At 32.1% G+C, this 27,375-nt stretch overlaps 1 protein-coding gene across 4 annotated transcripts in view; it reads left to right on the top strand.

Annotated features, from left to right (window-relative positions):
- The window catches only part of LOC145252815 (neuronal acetylcholine receptor subunit alpha-10-like), a 979,766-nt gene that overhangs the window by 578,839 nt on the left and 373,552 nt on the right, over positions 1 to 27,375 (top strand). For all 4 annotated transcript variants that reach the window (XM_080112788.1, XM_080112784.1, XM_080112787.1 and 1 more), the window contains one exon: positions 9,629 to 10,080. In XM_080112788.1, coding sequence (XP_079968914.1) covers positions 9,629 to 10,080 — 452 coding nt within the window. The remainder of the gene's footprint in view (positions 1 to 9,628; positions 10,081 to 27,375) is intronic.

The following is a 27,375-nucleotide window of genomic DNA, read 5'->3' as shown; positions in this document are numbered from 1 at the left end:
AAGAGAGTCGCAAATCTGATAGGCCCTGAACTGGCATCTAAGCTTCAGCCTCTGTCCCATCGACGAAATGTTGCATCCCTCTGCCTGTTCTACAAGTATTTTAGTGGTGAATGCTCTGATGAACTGCAATCACTTGTGCCCCCACGACGCGAGCACCCTCGACAAACCCGACAGGCTACTAGATCCCACCCCCACACTGTAGAGGTCCCTAGATGTAAAAGATCTTTTTACTCCAATAGTTTCTTCCCCAGAACCGCAAGACTCTGGAATTCCATTCCAGGTCCCTGCTTCCCCAACAGTACTGACGTGCAGAAGTTCAAGTGTAACGTGAACCGACACCTTGCTGCCCAAATCCCTACATAGTACCCCAGTAGTTGTTGCCCCTGATAGTAGCCCCCTACACCAAAGTGGCAATTTGCCTTGTTTGGGGTGAAAATGTAATAAAAAAAAAAAAAAAAAAAAAAAATTTTTAATGAGAATATATTAATTACTAGGGCTATGGCAACAGCATAATCTTATCAGTGTTTTGACTTTCGAGTATACAGTTATCGACATAGTTAGACACAGTTAATTAACCGCGAACCACATCACTCTATATAAACTCATATAAGATATCAGCGAATACACACTCGAGAGTCAAATCAATTGAAAGAATATGCTGTTGTCACAACCCTACTAAAATTGCCACGTATATCCTATGGAGGAGTACTAGTTCTATATTTGAATAGATTCAACAAATAGTACTCTTTCTTTCCTTGACAGAGTAAAAACGGGCATGCTCCAATATAGTGAGGAATAAAATCTTCCTTTCCTAAATCGATAGACGGATAGAAGTGGCGTCACAGGGCAAGATTGGATAACACTGCTAGCTGAACAAAAACTGTTGGTTTTTATATATACGACATTCGGTCCTAGTATCTGAGATTGACCTTCTAAAACTAGTGCACATGCTGTTATACCAAGCAAACAGTTTTAATGCAACTTATCAGATTTAATGATGTATTTTTTTTTAATTACATTTTGTATTTTTCGACTCCGATCTATTTCTGAGATACAATTCCTCATTTCCTATTTTTTGCGATTTTCTTATAATTTTGTTTTACTTGCGGTTGCCAGATATTCTCTCGCTAAATCAGACATTCCAACCGAGAGATCGTTTTAAGATTCCAAGTGTTGCCCTACGAGTCGGGCACTAGCTCTACCGCCCAAGCGTTGCACACGTGTCCTGGTAGTCATTTGGAACACTTTTGCTCCCTTGGTAGGAAACTCTATGCCCCGCAGATATTTACAAACAATATTTCAGAAAACATTAAAACATATTTCAGTCTGTTGGGTTTCTTCTTTATGTTATTTTTCATCTCATGTAACACGGCAATAGTCCGGAGGAGGATGGGAGAGTTGCTTGAATTTTTTCTACTAACTTACATCTGTAATTCTCTGGAAAATCAAACGGTGTTAAGCTCTTTATTCCTCGAGGTGACTTCTTTCTGTTGTGTTCTGGCTGAGAAGGGTGGCGACTTCATCTTGATATTCAAGGCAGATTAAGCAACACGCAACACAAGTTGTAAAATATTTAAAAAATCTTAACTATTTATTTTTACAATAAATATTCACAATATTTGTAAATAAAAACAACAACAATATATAACATTTACTTTTAAATTATCAAACTACTAGAGAGATAACTAACTTTAGCTATTCTTAACTAGGGCTGAGAGAGGATATGCCCTCCCTTTTACAGAGAGACAAAGTAAGTGCTCACCCCATGCTTTCACCGGTGAAAAGAAAAAGAGATATGGCAAATTGCATTTTGGTAAAATTTTCCTCTGTATCCTCCAGGCAAATGTCCAAATAACTTCTCGGTTATGGTGGGTAGAGGGACAACAACGCAATAGCACTCACAACATAGTGTTATAACTGTCCATTTGTGTGCAATTTTTTATGTTTCTCTTGTACATTGTTCACCGGGTATATTTGCCAGGTACGGTTTTACTAGATCTTCCTAAAATACATGTTCCTTTTAATTTCTTGTACAAAAACTTGCGTTTTTGTTATATTTTTCAATATCAAGAGAGAAAGAGTGTCTATGGCCATACTTTAAGCGACTCCTAACTTATAAAAAACTCATGGTTTCACTCACAGCGAACGGATGTAAAAGAGTTTGACAGATAGCGTCGTAGCTTTATTTTTGACTCGGTTTTCGGCGGCCATTTTGTTTTCCAATTCGTTTCTCTTCGTTTGATCAGACCAGGCACTTTTCTTCAAACTAACGAAAAACAAAACCTTCATAAATCAATCAATAAATAAAAATAAAACAACAATGGTATACATGTTTTAATTTAGAAGTAATGAATGATTTTCACCGCATTTTTGAACGCACCTAAAAAAAAGAGAAAAGTGTTTTTCTATTCCCTTGTGAATAAAAGTATTTCAAAGAGAAATTAAAGTATTCATTGTAAGAGTTCGTGCAGTGGAGAGCATGAATAAGTTGACACAAAATGAGAGTATATATAGACAATAAATAAATAAATATATATATATATATATATATATATATATATATATATATATATATGATTAAACGTATATAGACATATACATTTATGTGTACGTCAATGTACGCATGCATACGTGTACAATATGCATATATATGCATATATATATATATATATATATATATATATATATAATATGTGTATGCTGGTGTGTACATAAATAAGGAATACATGTTGGCGGTGTATACATAAAGAGAGTATGTGTACGATGATGTATAAATAAAAAGAAATTATGTGAATGGGTGTGTGTACATAAATACAGGGTACGTGTACACCAGTTTAAAAATACATAGAGAATACGTGTACACTCGTGTATACATAAATAGAAATATATGCACGATCGCTTATTAATAAACAGAAAAAATGTGTACACTGGTGTATACATAAATAGAGAATAGGTATACGCTGGTGTAGAAACGAACAGAGAATAAATGTTCGGTGGTGTATACATTCGTAGAGAACATGTGAACTGTAGTGTATAAATAAACTGAGAATTGGTGTACAATGGTGTATACATAAAAAGAGAATGCGTGCACGGTTGTGCATATATAAATAGAGACTACGTGTACACTGGTGTATACATACTTAAAGAATATGTGTACATAGAGAATACATATACGCGTGTGTATACATAAATAGAGTATATGTGTACGCTAAGGCATACATAGAGAATACGTGTGCGCTTGTATATACATCAATACGTGTACCGTGGTGTATACATAAACGGAGAGTACGTGTACAATAGTTTCAACTAAATAGCGATTACGTATACGCTGATTTTACATTATGAGATGATATGTGTGCATACATAAATAGACAGTACTATACATAAACAGAAAATAAAAATTTGAAAAATAGCATGGATTGATTTAATTTTCAAAAATGTGAAAAAATAGTTTTTCCCCACGTTTATGTGACTTAACGGATACTAATATCAAAATATCATTTTTTAATATTTACATGGAGAGAGAGAGAGACAGACAGAGAGAGAGAGAGAGCGAGAAATAGAGAGACAGAGAGAATATAAAGGTTGTTTATCAGAAACGTACACAGCTTAACTTAATTTAATACAGTTAATAACTTATACATGTATAATAATGTATAATCGAAATAATTACATATTTCATGTCAAATATGCAAGGAAATGATATCTACAAATGCTTAAAACGATATTTTATTCTAATATTTGATAATATATTAATTATACTCATATGTAGGAATATTAATTTTAGTTATTTTTAACGTTAATTTAATTCTGGTATACTTTGTCTTCTACCTTGCTAAGTTTTTATAGATTAAAGAGTGTTAGTACAATAGTAGCTTACTCTAAAAATATTTCTGTTAAAAAGTCTATGTAGTGTTACCGGGTTGTAAGGTTTTATCGATAAGGTGTAGAACCCTATTACTTAATTTGGTTTTCACAATATAGTTGAAGTGGGGGAGTAAACCAGATTATTTTTCAAATTACAATTTCTAGGTATATTTGCATTAATATTGCTATTAATTACAAATGATTTTGTAACCATTACACCTAAGATCATTGTTATAAGTAATTTTGTATCTGTTGAATGTTTCTTAAACAGAAGAGTTAATACTCTGTTTCAATTGGTTTGCGTGCATGTTTAATTATAGAAGGTTGATTGTTAGACTGTCATTAGACATACGTGTGTGCGTGTTTATATATATATATATATATATATATATTATTTCTTTTACGTATATAGCAATTCTCTATGGGCACGTGTTTCGCGGTATCTCTCACTGATAGTCGCAGCTAACTTTACCAGTACAGCAGGTTGATTTGCAAAGCCTTTCATAAACTAAACATGATATTTGTGATTCGATGCTTGAAGAAAAGATACCAAAAGCTAGATCCATGTCGCCAAAAAGAAAATTTATCATTTCATTTAAAAAATCGGGTGACAAAAATACTGAGAAATCCTTAATTTTCATAGCATTTTACACGAAACCGAATCTGTTATTTCACTATTTTCGTAATAAGTTCACTTGAAATTGAAAAATGTATCTAAGATAAATCGACAGAAACATAAATATAGGAATTATAAGTTAAATCATGAATTACAACAAGCAAAATATCTCAACTTTTACTGCATTTATTAAGCAAAAATTGTACAAAAGTTAATTAGCAACTAAGTCTTGAATATTTCATGATTCCAAAACGATATGGGAAGATGTATCACAGAATATAACAACTTGATACAAGTTAGAGAATCATGTTTTTTTTTATTTTTATTTTTAGAGAGAGAGAGAAAAGAGAGATTAAAGACTACCATTTGTGTGTAAGCAGTTTTTTTTAATTGCATCCGCTGTGATTCAAAGTTTTTACAAAATTCCCCAGATATTTATATATATTTTTAATCCAAATTTATATATGTTTTTAATCCAAATTTGTATATATATATTTAATCCACATTTATATATATTTTAATCCAAATTTATATGTTTCTAATCCAAATTTATATGTTTTTAATCTGAATTAATATACATTTTTAATCGAAATTTATATATATTTTTAATCCAAATTTATATATGTTTCAATCCAAATGTATATATTTTTTCAATTCAAATTTATATATATATATATATATATATATATATATATATATATATTTATTTCATTCAAATTTATATATATTTTTAATCGAAATTTATATATATCATTAATCCAAATTTATATGTGTTTAATCCAAATTTATATATATTTTAATCGAAATTTATATATATTTTAAATCCAAATTTATATGTTTTCATCCAAATTTATATATATATATATATTTAATTCAAATTTATTTATTTTTAATACATATTTATATATTTTAATACAAATTTATATATACTTTTAATCCAACTTTATTTATTTTTAATCCAAATTTATGTATATTTTTAATCCAACTTAATATACTTTTAATCCAAATTTATATATATTTTTAATCCAACTTTATATATTTTTTAATCAAAATTCATATAATTTTTTAATCCAAAAGTTGTATATATTTTTAAGCCAATTTTATATATTTTAAAATCCAAATTATAAATATGTAGCAAGTTTATTTTAGTATTGTCTTGATCTGAATTGGACTTCAACCAGACCATTTGGATTTAAAATTCGTGGAAAGGATAATACTTCCGCTGCCGATATACTTTGAATGCATTCCAGGAAACTTTTGGTTTTTACCTACACCATACCAATCTTTGTACAATATGGAACTTTATTATACCTTTCAAGAATTAGTTCTGTATTTGGATACCAATTACCATATCATTTATTTTTATTTTAAACAATCATCCGCTTTCTCTAGTGCCCTTAAAGGCATTTCATCGTTAATATTTCTCGGTATGTGCAATTTATCAAATAATTTCGAACAGATATTAGTATTTTGCTAGAAATCTTTTTATCTGAGGAGATGCACTTACATTGAAAATAAATGGATTAAGGATTCTAATTTAAACGTTGTATTCTTTAGTTACAAACAATAAATTTTTATTTTGAAAAGTGATTATTTTAAATAAAATTTGATCATACCAATGCTAATATATATACTCATATGTACACACACACACACACACACACACACACACACACACACACACACACACACACACATATATATATATATATATATATATATATATATATATATATATATATACATATATATTTACTACAATAATTAAATACCTACAGACACTAGTGTTTCATCCTTTCGGGAATCTTCAGTGCAGCGTATTACGATTAATACTAGTCGATAGATTCGGACCCGGCGACACAACTCATCTCTGACTTGATTAGCAAGGACCATATCGATTCGACTACGATTACCTGCGTGAAATTACGTTGAAATTAAACATTTAATTTTTAGTTGTTTTTAACATCAGTCAGAGTGATCTAATCATTATATGATGATCTATGCATAAGAGCTAAATTGACCGACTTAATTCAGCTGAAAGTGCTCAACAATGATATATCTATAGATATATGCCATATATATTATGTATGTATATATATATATATACAAATATATAGATATACATGTATAATACGTGTGTATGTCTGTATGTGTGCGTATGTGTAGCAAGTCAAACCTCGGCATAATCTAGTAATACCACATCTTAAGTTCGGCAATACATAACATTCTCATATTCCATTTGCGATCGAAAATAAAAAGCCATGACCCGACTGCTGATTTTGATTTCTTCCAGAGAAGATAGTGGCCTATTAGATCTGACCATAGGTCACTTACATCCGAATGCCAGTTCGTAGATAATAGCTGTACGACCGGCAGCCGTCAATTATCCGTTGGTCGGGAACGCAAGCTAATAGGCACGCCTTTATTCGTAGAGGTAGTGATTCAATTTTGACAATGGTCAAGGAAACGGAATTGACGCACGCCACACACTAGCCGCTCGGACAATGGTAATTACATACAGGGCAATCAGCTCTCATTGTATTGAGCCGTCGGGTGAGTTGGTCTCTAGCTGATTGTAAGATCGTTGGTCAAGCCGGTCGGAGCATAGCAACACGAGAAAGCGAGCAAAATGGAGTAATCGAGTATAAACCACGTGACCAATCTACGTTTATCTTTCGGTCATTTGTGTACGCTCTTTGGCCATTTTCACTTAATTGTTCTTTTTTGTCTATTCTGTCCTTTGTGGTTTCTTTCAATCATTTCGAGAACTGTTATTCGTTCGATTTAAAAAGTGATTTATCATATATTTCATTTATGTATATCATCCCTCCGTAATAATAATAATAATAATAATAATAATAATAATAATAATAATAATAATAATAATAATAATAGTAAAACGACTGAAATATTAAGGAAACCCCTTAAATGCGGAGAATAATACAAGACAATATTACGAATAAGCGTTACAGGGAATGAAGAACACCGAAACTACATATTTACAAGTTCTACACGCCCCTCCATCATGCACTCCCCGCATTGTTTTATCACCGACCCCCCCAAAAGAAAATGATACCAAAGGGCCGAGAAGGGTGTGTGAAAGCTCCATGTGAGCCAATAATAATAATAATAACGAAGATCAAGGCGACAGAAAAGCGGAACAAATACACGGAAGTAGCCAGAGAGTTCACAAGCATATGGAATACTAATAAAGTTAAGATAACGCCAATAATAGTAGGAGCACTAGGAACAAAATCCCTGAGAACATACAGCGGATAACAATAATGAAATTTGCTGAAATATTAAGGAAACTCCTGGAATGTGGAAACTAACACTGATGATCCTCATGCGCTAACCGGACATATAGAAACTGCCTCGGAGGTAAAACACGAAGAACCGCCACATGGAATCATAAAAAATAAAACTATAGAATTGTAAGCAAACTTCCCTGCGCCCTAGCTTCCCCTGTTTTAAGGTGTCACCAGAAACGGTTGCCACCACAAATAATCCAGGAGGGCCAAGGAAGATAGAAAAACTGAGGGAAATCACTAACTAGACCTCTACTGAATAGTTGGAAAGAGGGCTGCAACATTGGGAAGGTTTATTACCACCAAAATCCCCATAAAGACGAATGGTCGCTACCAACGAGAAATCAACTATAAACGGCTATTGCGATAACCTAAACTTATTTGCAAAAGTAACCGAAAGAGGTGGTGAGTACTAGAAACTTGGGGAGACTTGTAGTCACTCAGACTTCAAGGAATACCACATGTATTTTTCAAAGTGAATTCTTTGATCATGAAGGAATACCACATGTATTTTTCAAAGTGAATTCTTTGATAATGAAGGAATACCACATGTATTTTTCAAAGTGAATTCTTTGATCATGAAGGAATACCACATGTATTTTTCAAAGTGAATTCTTTGATCATGAAGGAATACCACGTGTATTTTTCAAAGTGAATTCTTTGATCATGAAGGAATACCACATGTATTTTTCAAAGTGAATTCTTTGATAATGAAGGAATACCACGTGTATTTTTCAAAGTGAATTCTTTGATAATGAAGGAATACCACATGTATTTTTCAAAGTGAATTCTTTGATCATGAAGGAATACCACGTGTATTTTTCAAAGTGAATTCTTTGATCATGAAGGAATACCACGTGTATTTTTCAAAGTGAATTCTTTGATAATGAAGGAATACCACATGTATTTTTCAAAGTGAATTCTTTGATAATGGCTTGGGCGAAAACTGCTAGTCAGTAATGATAATAATCTCTACTATTATATAAAAGTCACTTTGTCTGTTTCTGTGTAAGTTCGTTCCTTATGGACTCCAAAACGGTTGCACCGATTATTTTGAAATGTAACACAAATTTACTTGATATGATTAAGGGTGTTTTTACGGAGATTTTGTCACGGAAGGCCTCCGATAAGTATCGAAACTCGATAATCGAAATAAATCCGATAATTATATATATATATATATATATATATATATATATATATATATATAAAATTAATTTTAACCTATCGCAGATTTGCACCTACATAATCCGATTTCTAAATATGTATAATAACCAAAGAGAATTCATTTATATATGGATGAAAAAAAACTTGTTAAATAGTACAGACTTAGCGTTTGCAAAGACTTCAATTTTAAAACAATATTTAACTGCATAAGGATGAAAAGAGAAAACTTTCACTAAAATTTTGTAAATAGAAAACGGCGATCATCAGCTGCTTACCATGTAGCTGCTATATATATATATATATATATATATATATATATATATATATTGTTATATATATATATATATATATACAAACATATAATATAATTTAATTTATATACATAAATTGTAGATATATCTATATATATAATAATTATATATAATTCATATATATATGTGTGCGTGTGTGTATATGTAAATCAAACGTTAATATGATTTTTTGATTTGCTTAAGGGATCAGAATATCAGGCACCGTATGTAAAAAGACATTTGAAGCCATTATTAATATTTTTATATAATGATACTAGTTATTACATTTCGTTTTACAGCAAAGTACAGATGTGATTACTGTGTTTTTTCTGTGTTTTTCTATTCGCATTCATACGTAACTTATTTTTTTCTCTTCGCAGTGCTGACACTCGTTTAAAAGAACAGCGAGAGGCTTTGGTCGTAGTTAACTACACTGGCGGTATTCTATGGATGCCTCAAGCAATTCTCAAAAGTTCGTGTTTCTTCGACATCACCTTTTTTCCGTTCGACGACCAAGAGTGCAAGCTCAAATTCGGATCGTGGACATACGACGGATTCAAGGTGGACGTGGTGTTCCGCACTGTTCCGAAAATGGACCTGAACGATTATATGTTAAGTAATGAGTGGGACATCATGGAAAATGTCGCAGTGAGGAACGTGCGCAAATACGCATGTTGTCCAGAACCATACCCGGATCTCACATTCAGACTTCGTCTCAGAAGGAAGGTCGCCTTTTACAGTTTTATTCTAATATTACCTTGCGCCCTTTTATCCTTATTGACTTTGGTGATTTTCTGGGTTCCTCCAGAATCTCCTGCGAAACTCCAGTTAGGTAAGTGCATTGCAACAATTCTAACACTCTGTACACGGATAGCATGGTTGAAAAAGAGGGGGAAAAACAAATACACGCGCAGGTGCGTTCACACACACACACACTAACACACACACACGTGTATATATATATATATATATATATATATATATATATATATATATATATATATAGTAGTATTGGGACGATTAATTTGAATTGAAATCTGAAATCGGAAAAAGCGGAACATTTTGGGGTTTCGAAATTGGTATCGGGATCGGAAAAAATTGTGACTAAACTCCGATACCATAAACAATTTCATTTAATTATCTTATTTTTTAAATTTGACTTTGATCTTATAAAACAAAAACTTCCACTACTGGTAATAATAATAAAATAATATCTATTGATTTAAAGTTCCAGTAAAACTAAAATCTGTCCCCTGTGTAGTTTTACGTTGGTAAAAATGTATACACATTTAAGATGTGGTTTTATGATAATCGGAACAAAATAACCATTGTATATCTTTTAACAATCGGAATCGGTAATTGTATCTGAACTGGGAAAAATATTGGCATCGTCCCATTACTAACATATATATATGGAGAGAGAGAGAAATTGACCCAAAAAAGTATATGCATTCTTTAAATGACTATAAAATCAACATTTATTTTAATAAAGAAAAGTTTAATGCATAAAAATGCTATGAACAAATATAGAAAATAAACTATTATCGAAAGTATTCAATTTGGTGAACAGCTAACACCGGTCACGGATTAAATCCAATATTTTTGAAATCCTGCCTCTCGAGTTACTTGTGAACAGGTTTTGTAGGCGATTAGTGAAATCTCTCAATGATGTCTCTTCTTTTTGTGAGGCTGGTTGATGAACTTGATCTCCCAGAGTTGTGCTTATCGACATTTTTAATGTTCTTTCTTACTCAAAATCTCAAAAACGAATAATTACTCGTCTTTGTATTTAACTTATGTGCTCGTTCTTCCTGTAGAATTGTAGCTTAGTTTCCCTCAAAGACTAACCAATATTCACATAAAAATATTTATAATAAATATTCGAGTTATGGTCATTTAAAGAGTGCACATATTTTATTTGGATACTATATATATATATATATATATATATATATATATATATATATATATATATATATATATATATATAGTAAGTTATAAAATATATATGGCGATTAAGCTACACATAATATTCCGAGTTTAATCCACGCTAGGACTCTTCAGGCTTATGCGCGAATTTTGTGGTTGTTTGTCATTTTTATATACGCATCTTCTATTGAGATTTTAGTTAGCCAATCAGCTTTCTAGTATCTCTCAATAGAATATGCGTATATAAAAACGACAACCACAAATACAGAAGAGTCCTAGAGTGGATGAAACGCAGAATATCCAGTGTAGCTTAATCGCCATATATATTTCATAACTTACTAACTAGCTCTACCTACGTATTGAGCACTTTTGAAATAAATACTTAAAGTTTACGCATAAATTTATACTTTCGTATATTAATTTTATGTGAGTAAATTAAGTAGTTATATATATATATATATATATATATATATATATATATATATATATATATATATATATATATATCATTACTATAGGAATTTAAAATTTGTGATTTGAAAAAGTTAAATTTCAAATATAGGAATGTTATTGTATGCAAGACAAAGAATACAGTATAGTAAAATATATTTCCTTAACCCATGAGTTTTCGATGTTTATACATCTGCTCGGAGGAAAAATATTAGCAAATATTATAAATGGTTTGTACCAAATTGGCTAAAGAAAATTAAATTAAATATTTTTAAGCTTTTAAATCATTTTGAAATCATATTTTTCCTTTTATAATATTTGTTAATATTTTTCCTCCGAGCAGATGTATAAACATCGAAAACTCATGGGTTAAGGAAATATATTTTACTATACTGTATTCTTTGTCTTGCATACAATAAAGTTTCTATATTTGAAATTTAACCTTTTTCAAATCACAACTTTTAAATTCCTAAATTTATTATTTTATTGCTGTATCGAGTATATTGAGCAATTTTATTTAGCTTGGATAGTCTTATATAAAATGTTACATCCAATAATATTTTGTAAGACCAATAATCACTGGATTTGCACACACATAGATTTATGGTATTTCACAATTCTGAATAATTATATATATATATATATATATATAGATAGATAGATAGATAGATAGATAGATAAGTTGTACAATTTGGATCTATATGCTTGTTTTTTGTCTTGAAAATGTCCGTCATCCTCAGTCAGATTATGTCATTTATATTCTTAAATTTGATTTTTTTTTTCTAATTACGTTGTATATTACATATGTTAAAATATATATTTGTCATGGTCACGTTTTGCGGTGGTTTATTAAATTGGTGGGCGATTGTTAACAAGGTGAGGTTTATATAAATATTTACACTGTTCTGCATTGCATTTACACATTTTCCCCCTTCTTTTTTATATATACGTATTATTATAAGTTACGTACCGAACCATTTTAAAATGTTCCAGTTGTATTCAGCCCTCCCTATATATATAAAATGAACTCATTTTCCCCTCTAATTGGGACCTTAATAGGATAAAAACTCAAAACATTTCATGCAATTGTAATATGCACAAACTGTAGCACAATATCTGAGGCGTGTTATAAACCTATTACCTATTCACTTCCTCGATAATCGTAGATTCCTATATTCCATCTGCTGAGAGTTCACGGCCAAAATCGGTTAAGATCAATGGAAGTAGTAAAATCTTTTTTCTCTAATAAATTCCTCCTTCCCCCGCCACCGCTTAACACCGTTGCGGGATCGTCCATAAGAGACATTTACGAATGAATACCGGTTTGGGTTTTCTTTACTTCGCAGTTGCTTAAAAAACTGGAATGGAATGTTAATTGTACTGGGTGAAACGCACCATGGATTTGATCGAATCGAAGGGTTATTTATGCCATTTTTAAAAGGAATTAAAATATAATTAATAATATGTTTATAAAAATGTTAATAAAATATTACCTGCCGCATCTCGTAGGGTTTTCTGCCTCAAATATCTATTTGGGGGCTATGCAAGAAATCGTCAGCATATTATTTTAACAAATTTATTTCCACGAGTCCTGCTAGTTTATTAGAATTATTAAATCTACTGAGTTCATTTGATTGATTTTTGTAGCTATGTATTTTGTCGATTAGCAAATTTGGGAAAAATCTATCGGCTGACGAAACGAGAACGATTGACTCCATATATTTAATAAATGATCCAGTTTGGAGTGTAGACATCTTTTATTTCCACATAAAGATTACTAAGTTCTAACAGCGGTATTCGAAAGCGATCGCTGGATAATTAGGCGGGAATCTCATTAGAATAACAGCAATGAGCGAATAAATGTAGTCGTCCGATTAAATTGAATAATCTTAGAACCTGTGTGTTTTTTTTTAGTTATAATAAATTACTAATAAATATAAAATTAAATGGTGGACGAAACTGGTATCTGGTTTAGGAAAACAACAACAAAGACGTAATCACATATCTTTCAAAATACACCAAATAATTCAATAAGATCGGTTGCGTTTAAGTCCGCCATTAAACGTTCACCTGATTTCCGTTTGTTTTAAGAAAAAGGTGAACTCATTTATTACGCAAAGTTGCACAAATATATCAGGCTATGCCATTTTATAGTACAGATTAACGGCTTGAGAAAACATAGTTCGCTATGATAACGGCCTTTTCAAACGAAACCATTTGATCCTTGAACGAAATACTATCGCTGTTTGAAATTCAAACATTACTTGCAAAGGCGAGAGCTTAAAAAGAGAAACCGAGAAGATTACCATATTATGATTTCCTAATAAGTATACGCCCTATACAACACGGTTCATCTGTCGCAACGACAAAAAGCACCCAAGCCTTATTTGAAGATTATGTAATCGCGCAAGAAGTTTGTTAAAAATGAAGTTGGTTTTAACAACGCCATTCTCACTCTCTTGTTCCAACCAGCTTGGTCCAGCAGAAGAAAAGAATCGGAAATGTCGATGATTTTCCTACGTACAGCATTTGGTATTCCCAAATATTCACCCTTTTGATACTGGCCAGACTCCACGTTGCTTAACCTGGATGATCTAACGAGAAGCAGTGTGTCAACGTAACTATACCATATATATTAGTATAAAGGTGTAGGCATAATCATGACGACACAACAGTTCTCATTAGATCACCGAAGTTAAGCAAAGATAATTTTGGTTAGTACCAGATGGGTAACCGTTCGGTAATACTAGGAGCTGTCTATGCTCTCCGCTTATCTCGACATTGTTTCGAATCATCCTAAAGTTATATGAGCCTGCAACTAAATGTAAAACAGTGCCAGATAAGGGGAGTGTAGTTGGAGATTATGCTACTATTTCCACAAAATTCTCACGCGCAGACACCATTCAGTGGGCATGCATAAATTGTCAAGACTGAACGGAGCCTTTAACATTTTAAAGATAAATCCGTATTCAATTTACGAACCTAACATATTGTAGACTCTTTTATACTTACTTGCATTTATATTTACCTCAAATACCACATCTTTACATCGGAGGCGCGTCCATGACTGCGCTTGCTTTCTTAAGGTTCTATACCACGCATATCTACAACAGAGATATGACACTTTTTGGTAATACATGGAACAGTTCAGCCACTACAACAATGATATCTCTTAAGGTTTTTTTTAGCGGAATAAAAAAAATAAGAGGTCTTATTTTTAGAACGCCCTCTCTATGTATGTATGTATATATATATATATATATATATATATATATATATATATATATATATATATATATATATATATATATATATATATACATGCACAGATTTTTTTCTTTATAGTGGTGTAGGCTTTGTGTAGAACCAACTACACCTTTTGATATAACTGATTATCTTAGTCGGTACAATAGCTGCCACAATACAGCGCAAAAAGAAAACCGTAGGTTTTTACATCAGAATTTTTCATACTCCTAAAGAAATTGTGGTGCACAGTCACGTTAGCACACCGGTTTTCTGCAGATAATGAAAGTTAAGCAACGATGACCTGGCCAGTACCAAATGTACCGTGCCGAATCGTACAAACTTTCCCGGTTTGTATCCGGAGGCGCATTAAAATATATATATATATATATATATATATATATATATATATATATATATATATATATATATGAGCAAACAGTTAATAAAATATATTAAAAGCACTTTGAAATGAGTTAAAAACATATTTAATCTGAAAAGGAAACACTAGATAAATGGATAGTCCTTTGGTAAATTCAATTTTAATTTTCATTTTATTATCATATATATATATATATATATATATATATATATATATATATATATATATATACAAACACACACATATGTATATATATATATATATATATATATATATATATATATATATATATAACGTGTCTGAGTCTTTAAAAGAGAGAAAGAGGCATCGGTGTCAGTTTGTGGGTCAGAAATTCATCAAAGGACGTCTAAATGTATTGAAGTGTGTTTAGTTGAAATATCAAATATAATGAGAAGACATTGATTAAATAATCTTAGAATGTTACCCTTGTGATAAGATATTGATTATTGCGAACAGACAGACGTGTTGGAGGAGAATGTGATCGCTACTTGGATCGATTACAATACAAGGTAGGAGGGAATATCAATATGAACGAAAGATACCTTCACACACACACACACACATAGACGCACGCATATACGTGAGGCGAAACGGAGATATATGCATATATCTCTGTATACATGTGTAACGATATATATATATATATATATATATACCTTTTTGTACCTTAATTACTAATATATATACATTTCCTACGACATATATTTATACATGTACATACATTATATCATATGTATACACATATTATTTTATTTATTATATGCAGGTATATACAGGTAAATAATAATAGACAGAAAGTTGCTTATTTATTAACATCCCTCCCTTGGGCGGCTGTTCTTAGGAAATTTCCCCATCTTTCCAGCTTCCTGCCTGTATTATCCTGGAGAAGTTTAAATGGAATGTAAATAGATTACATGCCGCTCAACTCCTCTCGTAATATTGTTAGGGACTATCATAAATAATAGCCTCTTGGATTGCAATGAAAATATGCATTGGTTTGTTTGAAAAATAATTTTAAAAAAATCCAGATTAGTAAGATGTTAGCAACATTTTTTCTCTAAAAATTCGTCTGTAAAGAAAAGGATATATTATTACTTCACCAAGTATTAGAGTAGATTTTGATTTATATTTTATACATCGCCAAACAAGTTCAACAAAACTAAATTAGGTATAAAACAATCAAAAAATTGAGGAGAGGAAATGGTTATCATTGATTTGTATTCGCTAATAACTGGAGTTTAAAGTCATCATAATACAACGAAAACGCAAAGGGTCGTCCTACTCAAGATTTTCCAATCAAATCGTTTTGTATTTTTTACTGCGTCGGAACAACGGACATTTCTTTGAGACATAACTTCTCAGATAAAGCAGCGGTGATCGACTTAAGGACGTACGAGTATATAAATTATATTCCAAGAGCATCGCATCAGGAGTCAGGTACTTGCTGTGGCGCTAGAATTCACCCCTCCTATTCCAAACTACTTTAGCAACATATCAAATATATGTTGTGGATACGTTAAGTAAAATAATAACGGCACTTTATTTTTAATAGAACACTTATTAAACTCTCACCCGCGCCTCGAAGTAATCTCATCCGGATGCAATGCACTTGTGGTACTATTCCTACGAATTTTAGAAGGTACTATGGCAGTCATTTTGTATACGTGTGTCTATGACCATTGTCACAGCCAATTTCATCTCTTAAATTGTTACATAACAACGGCCTCTAAGGTTTTCTTAACATAGAGAATAACCAAAAGTCAAACTGGCAAGGTTTGGACTATTAGGAGGGTGAGAAATGCCCATCTTGGTCAAAGAGTCTGCAGCAAGGATGGAGTTGTGGACTGCAACTTTGGGACAAGTTTGGCATGAATCATCCGCATTTTCAGTTCCTCGTGAATAATTATTCGTACAGTTCCCACACTGAAGTTAAACTGTGCACTTATTATCACTATAGACACGCGGCAGTCCTTATTCATAAAATTCTTTATTTTCCCAATCAACTCTAGTGTTCTAATTTTCTTACTTCTCCCACACCTCTCAGCATGCTTCACAGAGTCTCTGCCTTCCTTGAATCACTTATGCCACTCGAAAAATGATGCGTCATTAATGCAAAATGGTCCAAAAGCCATCTGCAACATTCCATACGTTTCTGTGGCATTTTTCAAGTTTAAAACAGAATGTTGTTGCATATCCTTCTAAAGTTTTCTTATTTTCAGATTGCGTTTTATAAATTCACCAGCTGTGACAATAAGGCTCTAGAAGGGTGTATTCCAATTCTTGCTGTCACTTTCATTTGGACCTGAAATCATAAAATGCGGTCAGTCCTCTCATAAGAGGTATAGCAATAACATACTGAATTTTCAAGAGTTTACAGCAGTTTATAATGTTCGTACAAAAAGTCTTGCAGCTTATTTAAGGCACCTTGAGGTTTATTATAAGGGATGTTTTGTTTCGGCATTACTTGAATTTTGATTCAAAACTTACTTTGCTCTTTATTGATTGTCTACTACAAAACCGGAATTATGTTAACAGGAAAATCACTGTTAAGATGAAACCATTATAAACACGATCTTATATAAACTTTAACTAATTATTAGGCCATGTTTGTCTTTGTTCTATAAGACTAACGAGAGAAAAGGTAGAGAAAAAATAAAAAAAAAATAGAATTTTTTTTTTTTTTTTTTTTTTACAAAGACATCACCACATTATCAAGGCCCAGAGGCCACTCAAGGATAAGGGTTAAAAAGTGTACAGTAGAAGTTGGTCAATATAGTAATCATTAGTAATGAAAATTTGGTAAATTTAATAACTTATATGGAACGGCTCATCAAGAACTTATTTACTTTAGGCTTGAACAAAACCATATTGTAGTCAGCCAGAAAGCAGGAAAACGGAAGACAATTCCACAGGCGTGCAGTTCTAAGAAAGAAGCTTTGTTCATGGAATCTACGTTTAGGTTTAGGCACAGATAAAGAGTGGGGGAAATTATTGATAGTGTTTACAGCTAGACGAGTGTTTCTTGTGATAGTTTGGCGAGGGGGGACCATAGATTGAAGCTCAGTTGAACACTTTCCATGAAAATAACGATACATCAGAGACAAACTCGCAACATCTCTTCTGTGAGATAGAGGTTGCAAGGAGGAGAAAAGGACATAGAGTTGCTTATTAATTAAGCGCATATTTTAACTATTTTGTATCGTTGGACCAAACTGTCTGCTGGCATACATTCTACACTTCCTATTGATCTCTGCTTCTGTAGCATGTCCTGTTTATGTGTTATTGCTACACAACATATTTATTTAGTATACGTACTACTTAAAATACTCTATAATATCCAATAGATGAAGAAACACGCATTGAAATAATGTTTCAGTTTTTTATATAGCGCTTTTGCAAGGTTATTGGTTTTTAATGATTCAACGCCTGACATGTGAGGCGTATTAATAAAGATATGAATAAGATATAAGTATAAATTAAATAATACATACATATATATATATATATATATATATGCATATATATATATACATATAAGTAATATATATATATATATATATATATATATATATATATATATATATATATATATGGGTGTATACATACCAAGTTAAAAGTATTAAAGAAGGAACACTCATGAATTAAAACGAGGTTAGAAAGAGTGCTCAATAAAAAAGAGCAAAACGAAGTTTTATTATGTCGCCTGACGAGGATTTTGCCAACCTATTGGCCGAGACATTAGCATGATCAAGGCAGCTACTATGTAATATTTGCTTGCATTAATATGTATATGCATATATATATATATATATATAATTAACTATATATATATAAAGATATATATATATAAAATTAACAATATATATATAAAATTAACAATATATATATATATATATATATATATATATATATATATATATATATATATATATATATATATATATATATATATATATAAAGACAGAGAGAGATAGAGAGAGAATGTATTTTAAGAAGGCTATATATGTATGTAATATAATGCTAAGTGGAGGTTTGCATCTCGGTTTGAGGCCCTAGTATCTATAGCTAGACGGAAGAACGGTGGTGCAGCGAAACTCTCCGCCTGTATATATATATATATATATATATATATATATATATATATATATATATATATATATATATATATATAGTAATAAATATATGAACACATGTAACATACAAATCACAATTTTTATCTTCTGATGATCATTTAGAAAGCCATTTTTAACATGGGAATGGGAAGTGATTTGTTATTATTTCACGTAAGAATCGAAAAATGTATTAAACATAAAAGTGCAGACATTAGCAAACCAGAACAATAAGTAACCTTAAAGATGGAGTCATTAATACCAGGAAGTAAATCTGATCGAGCACTGTTCACTATACTTTGATAATGGGCTAATCTTCTAGATTGCAAAATTATTATATTTTTAAGACTATTACTATCAGTAATATTATAAATATTTAAATAATGTTTATACGAAAGATTCTGTTACTTATAAGATGTAAACTATATATATACACACATATATATATATATATATATATATATATATGAGTGTGTGTATGTGTGTGTTTGGTGTGTGTGTGTTATTTGTTTTTGTTTTTGCAATACGTTTTGAATTAATTCAATTATTTAGGAAAGTGCATGTTTAGCAAAATACGTGTTGGGAATGAGTTTCCCTTTAACCAATTTGGTACCCCCATATTGGGAGCGGAGATTCAGCCACTCTGATGAGTCGGAGGCGATGAAACACGTGTCAATGGAAAAGTATATATATATATATATATATATATATATATATATATGTGTGTATGTGTGTGTGTATGTGTGTGTGTATCTATTTAATTTAATCACATAAATTAATATACGAAGTATAATTTTATGCGTAATTTCAGTGTTTCTTTCAACAATGGTTAAGAGCTGGGTATTACTTTACATATATATATATATATATATATATATATATATATATATATATATATTACATATATATATATATATATATATATATATATATATATATATAATATATAAAGTTGAATGTGTGTGCATGTGTCTGGTCAGGAATATGCTCCTATATGGATGACTATTAAAAAAATGATTACATATAAGCAATAGAAGATGCATCTAGACACAGGAATGGGTATGTTTAATCTGGCAGAACGGTGGTTCATTAAAATTGTGGGGTCTGCGTTTGCGCCTGTGCCACAAAGTATGGAAATAAAAAATTAAAAAATTAAAATAAACATTTACAAGTTTTTGGATATAGATGTACATAATAATACTTTGATAAATATGTTTTAACATAAATAGGGATGGTATAGTAAAATTGCGAGGTCTACGTTCGCGCCTGGCTACCATGGAATGGAAATAGGCACAAAATTTAATAAATACATTTCATATCTATCTGCGTAAGTATACTTTGATAATTATGTTTCAGTTTGAAGAAATATGGTATAATAAAATTATGGGGTGTTCGTTCGCGCCTGACCTCTATAGAATAGAAATATGTCACAAAGTTTAACAAGGTTTTTTTTTAATATAGATCCACAGAAAATTGTAAGTGTTTCAGTGTGAACAGGTATGGTATAATAAATTATGGGGTTTATCTATTTTATTTTTATTTTCATCATATTTTGCTTTGATTGTGATACCCCCAAATTCGAAGCTATATCTTTACAACGCCTCCTTTTCATAACCTATCATACTTTCATAAATCAGTCCATTTTCTGTAGGCTGTTTTTAAACCCAGTCAACGGCGAGTACTTTTGCTAGTATATATATATATATATATATATATATATATATATATATATATATATATATATAAATGCATGTATGCATAAACGATTAACACTATAGTTACATCCCAAGTTCCAAATATTTATTTTTCATGCAAGACAGCTCCTCCTGCATGTAAAATGTTCCTATTTACAATGCCTCCCCACGGGACAGAATTAGACACCAGGGTCGTTTTTTTAACGTGGAGAAAAGGAACAAAAATGAAAATTGTCTCAGTCGTGAAGGATTTCTCCTCCACTGACAGAGAACAAGAAATTGAAGGGCAGCATCTGAAGAACAGATACTACTCTTTGATATTTCCCGAAGGCCAAGAATGATGCAAAATGTTGGTATATTTTTTTTACAGATCTATTTCGATATGCGGAAATAAACGACTAATTTTTCCTAAAATTATTATAAAAAAATGTACGAAATCTCTAAGATGCTGAAAGAGATTTTTTGCTTAGAAAATAAATACATGAAAATAACTATACAGTTATTCTTTAGATATGCTCTATTGCTATATTTTAAATACATCGAGCTTGTAAGCAAAAATATTAGCATATACAAGGCATGAAATATAATTGAAAAACATTTTATTTTTACCAAAACACATACACACACATACGCACACCCCACCCACCCATATATATATATATATATATATATATATATATATATATATATATATATATATATATATATATATATTTATATATATATATATATATATATATACATACATTGCATATCAATGTACTGGCATATAATATCTTCCTATATATCTAGCTATCCATCCATCTTATATATCTATCGATACATTTATTTATCCATCCATCTATATATATCTAACAATGAATCTCTCTAACTCTCTACCTATCTGCTTGCCTGTCTGTTCGTCTATCAATTTCTCTATGTGTGTCCCTATCAACTAATCTATCTATCTATCTATCTATCTATCTATTCATCCCTCTATCTCACTTTCTCATTTATCTTTTTTATGTGTGTCGTTGTTTTGTCGGTCGCGTGCACTGGTGTATTCGTCGTCATAAACACACCACGCACGCTACAACTGCAACCCTCTCTATACTAACTCCTCCACCTCATACTACTGCTCCGCGCACTGCTTTTAGCATCTTCCACCGTTACTACATCTGACAAACGCCGCTCATTCTGACCCGATATTACTACAGACACTGCTACAACCACCTTTCCTACTCCTACCACCATTTGGCAACTCCTACTTCTACTACTACTTTCGTGATTAACGCACTTCTAAGAACAGTAGCAACGAATGTTACACTTACGGTATTATTAATACTATTAATAATATTACTAAATTACTGTTAAACCAGAAGAGTATCTAATTTAAAGTAAGCAGCAAACGGTGTTTTGTAGAATCCCGTTCCTAATTTAAAACTTCAGCTGTAATATAAGCTCCGACGTGATTTCAATTGATTAATTAATTTATTCAATTTTTAGCCGAAGGTACATAATCGTAAAACTCTCTTATCCATTTAAAAATGGCTTTCTAATTAAAGATGTTCTTATTTAAGCAGGGCCATTAAAGTATAGGAGATTATTAGGAAAATCAGTTTTAACATGGGCGTAGGTGTTAACGATTTTTACTTTCACTTAACAATTAATTAAATAAATAAAACCAACGTTAGTACAAAAATTGACAAACCAGAAGAGTAAGCGAAGTAAAAGCGGAAGTATTTAATAGCCGGAAGTACATCTTACTGAACCCAGTTTGTTGTTGACTTTAGCTGCGTAGTCTTCCAGCTTATATATTACTAATAGTATTAATAGTATTACTATATTAGTAACACTATTAATAATATTGATACGGTTTTGTTTATAATTTCCCCTGTAATAATAAAAAAAAAAAAATAAAGAAACCCCTATATGATGTATGTGCCTGAGACGAAACGAAAATATCATACATATTCCAAAAATCACGTACATTTATAAATGATTTTTTCTAATTAATTTAATTAAATTTCATGAATATTCTAGGCGTGATTCTCTTATCCGCCATTATAAAAAAATATCTCACGAAACAAAGTAAGATAACTCAAAAATAATTCATACTTTCTAGATTTATGGTGTAATGTCTATAAATTCCGATTAATCGCTTAAAAAGCTGTTTTTTATAGCAATAAAATTACGCATTTAAGTTATTTTTGGAATATGATGTTTTCGTTCTCCTTGAGCATACGGACTTTTCTTTATTTTATTTTATATATTTATTTTTCTTGTAATATGAAATAAATTCTAAGCCAGAACTAATAACTCTATTGACGCGCTCTAATAGTTATAGCCGCGGATAATAGACCCTAATAATCTTGTGAAAAATATAAAACCATATGTGCAACTTCGAATTAACTAGTAGCGTAAACTAGATACCCAAGCCTTAGTTGTGCAGTTGCTCTGACAGAAAGTCTCCAAAATTAAAATATGCTCCTGGTTTTATTGTTATTAGACTTGAAAACGACCATTTTATACGAATATGGGAATCAGCCCAGCGGTATTGTTTTCCCAAGATTGGCAGTTTGCTCATGGAATTTGCGTTTACTTTTAGTCGCATTAAAGGAATGAAAGTATATTTTAGTTAAAGGAGTATTTATTTCGAATATTTGAAACAGGGGGCGCATAGATAGAAGCTCAGTCAAGCACCTGCTATAAACGTTAAGATAGACAGAGATAGACTCGCAACGTCTCTTCTTTTGAGGAAGATAAGGTAGGGAGACGAAGAAGTCTGCGCTCACTAGATTTCGAACACAGTTCTTTACCTTGTCATGACAGGAAAAGCAGCCCCTCTCCAGGTACCCATTAAACTAGCCAAGCCTGTACCCTAACAAAGGTTTCTTATTATTTCTCGACATCCAATAATACTACTACTACTAATCTAACCTTCACAGCCCTTAACCGACTACGTGCATTGCGGTTTTCACAGGTGCGCATTCTATGATAAAATGATTCACGATTTATGTTTTCCGACTATAGGAATCTGGGGAGAGAGGGTGAAGGTTATAGCTTACTTTATCTATACGTTCATTCTAATATTATTCTTAATATTATCAATGTATTTTCTATTCTTTATTGATCAGTAGACCTCTGTTCGAGTTCGATTTTAGAAATTTACTCTATAACCTCGAAGTGTGCGCGTGTTTGAATGTATGCGTATTGTGTGCGTGCCTGTTTGTGTTTAAACGAGTGGTTTCAAAATGCGACTACCTTAACATCATTCGGGTATCATCTTTAAAAGAATGCAGATTTGATAGCAGTAACTACTACACCCGCTGCTCTACTTTCGGCTAGCTATTCTCTTTTGAACAACAATACGGACGAACACACATACACGCACGTGCTCTCCCGCACACGCACGCTCGATGCCACCCGCATATCTCTGAAATTTATACAACGACCAGAGAGTGTACGTACGTGTGGGTCTTGCCTATAAGTAACATCGCTAAACACACATTGAATTATTTTTTATTTATTCTCAATATTGAGATCAAAAATATTAAAATTATATAAATACTAGCACGTCGCCCGGCGTTACCTGGTCCTAAAGTACACTTAGATATCACACATACTTTTCTGTGCTGCCTATTAAATCCTCACCTCCTAAAATTTGCCGCCTTCCTCGCGGGGTCACCTTTGTGGCCTTCGAGCCAAGATCAAAGTGTAGTTGGCCTTGTGCCTAATTTTTTTGTTCATTTTCCCAATTGTAATTTTTCCTGTGAATAAAAAATTTAATATCTCAAAGTGTAGTATCTGTTCTGGCAGATGCAACAATCAAAGACCATTGCTCTCGTGGCAATCTTCTGGTCCATGTAGGGGCAACCCTACATGGACCAGCTTGCTCTTACTATCCAGCTCCTATTTCCCACCTCTCGGGAGCTGGTCCCTTTCTCCCTCCCTCCTCTCTCCACATTAACAAACGGCCTTGTGCCTAATTTGTTCAGTGGGGAAGCAAATAAATACAGCTCACCTCCTAACATTTTGTCACATTTTCTTCCGGCACAAAGGAGACAACTTCTTATTAACATTTAGTTAATCCCAAACAAGGTTGCGTGTGTCAACCCATCTAAAGACTTTTTTTAATATATACTGTAAAACATAGATGACGAACGATGGATAAATCTCTTAAGCCGCCGTCGTTGTGAGGGCGCTTCATTATTTTAGGCAGCATCTCTTGTGCAAGAATAGGTTGCTGCCATCTATCGCTCTGCAGACTTTACATCAGGTACAACACCTGCTATAATCAAATGGTAACCCATTTTAATACGAACCAGATTCAATGTGACGGTCCTGGATATGACCTAAAACTATATCCGATGGTGAGGCCCCAGCTTGCGGGCCTTGTGGAGTGTGGAACCACCCTTTAATTGCCATTGCTCTCAGGTCCACTCTGACCCGGAGTGGTAGTACCTGTTAGGGTCCCAACTATGGCTTAAATAGAATCCGACTTAAAAAACAAATATACTCCATTAAAAATTGTTCCTCAAAATAACTAGATTCGGCATTAAATAACCTGAAAAGGGTTGATATGCCGTAAAAAATAAACAACCAAACCAAACCAATGTGGCTTAACTTTGGCAAATCTAACGGTAACCGATGTGCCGAGGTGATTATGTCGTATATACTTAAAAAGAAAGGAAAATAATTATGAAATAGATTAAGAACTGTGTGCCGACTACAGGGAATTCCTTATTGTATTCCGGGGCCCACCTGGAAAACATTATACCCTATATATTATATTTTAGAAACTTATTTTATAGAGTAGAAGACATAGAGGTAGTTTGATGAATGTGTTTTTCTAAAATGAAATGAATTAGAACATAGCCCACCCAGGCGTTACGTCCGTGCCTTTAATTACTTACACAACGTCATGCGTAGTCATTGCCTCCGTTCAGTCTCAAAACACAATAGATAACCCTGCATAAGTAACTGCGCGTGCAATTGTAAGACAAAGGTTGCGTAATCTCCAACCATACCTCTCTTTAATCAAAATATCAACAAACGCTAGACTGAAGTAGTAGTATTTTTGTCACATGAAAACTGTGTTTTTTTTTTACAAACGATTCTCATTATAGAAATTGTACAATGTTTGAAAGTAATAAAAAGTATACCGCCATCGTGATAACGCACAAACAAACTTGCGGAAGTAATAATCATAATGTTGGTGTTGTAATATATTCTCATCACATCTCAACTGCTAGGCAGTGGCTATGAGAACTCTTCAGAACGTCAGCAATACCGCTCCAAATATCATCGGTTGCCTATTGTCTCCTTGAAAAAATCACCTGGAAATGTAGAACGTATCGTCAGAGATCATTCCCATGCCTAGCGCTGTTTTTTCTATCCAATCTTCATTGCTCTAGGTCCATCATATGTAGGACAAGCACACTTGGAAGCATTCTTCTTGGTTATTCTCGAGATCCGCATGCGTTCCATGCTGTCGTATTTCTATATGATCGATTGGTGTAACGCTATTGTATGCCTCCGTCGTCAGCTTCTGTTTATCTCTTTTTTCTGTGTGTGAAATCTGGAAATATATGTTTTGTTTCGCATACATATTTAGCGATAAGTTCTGAGAACAGATGTATAAACGCACGCGCGAACACATACACTATATAATGATGCCCACGTTCAGTCTCGAAAGACAATGACTCCACCTGCAGGGGCAGCTGCGCGTTTAATTGTTAGGCAAGGGTTGGGGGATCACCGACCACACATTTCTAAAATCGGCAGTGTTTGTAGTACAGAGGAAATAAAAAGTCCAGAACTCTCAGAAAATATGCCGAGATAAGCGGCGAGCACAGGAGTACCTTGAACTCCCAAATCGTCAGTCATTTAGTACTGATATATCTATATGATATATCTACATATTATAATTATTATAATTATTATGATATATCTACACACACACACACACACACACACACACACACACACACACACACACACATATATATATATATATATATAAGTATATATTATACTTAAAAAAATGATTACAGCAGAGTGCTCTATAATAAGAAAAAAATTCCTAAAATAAAACGTATTGTTTATATTTTTATTAACAGTAAGTTTAGATGAGATAATTCATCGGCTTAAGAGGATTCCCTTTTATCGGGTTTTAAACCGATGACTTATTTCATCTAAACTTTCTGTAATTAATATATACCGTACTTCGGGATAATTGCGCCAAGTCCGGGGTAATTGCGCCAACTAGCTTAACGTGATCTTTGGTAAAAACGCAAATAAAGGGCACTTTATTTTAG

The sequence above is a fragment of the Euprymna scolopes genome, chromosome 29 (assembly GCF_053919585.1).
Source record: "Euprymna scolopes isolate OS-2025 chromosome 29, ASM5391958v1, whole genome shotgun sequence".
Lineage (NCBI taxonomy): Eukaryota > Metazoa > Mollusca > Cephalopoda > Sepiida > Sepiolidae > Euprymna > Euprymna scolopes.
This window is presented reverse-complemented; position numbering and strand designations above follow the sequence as displayed.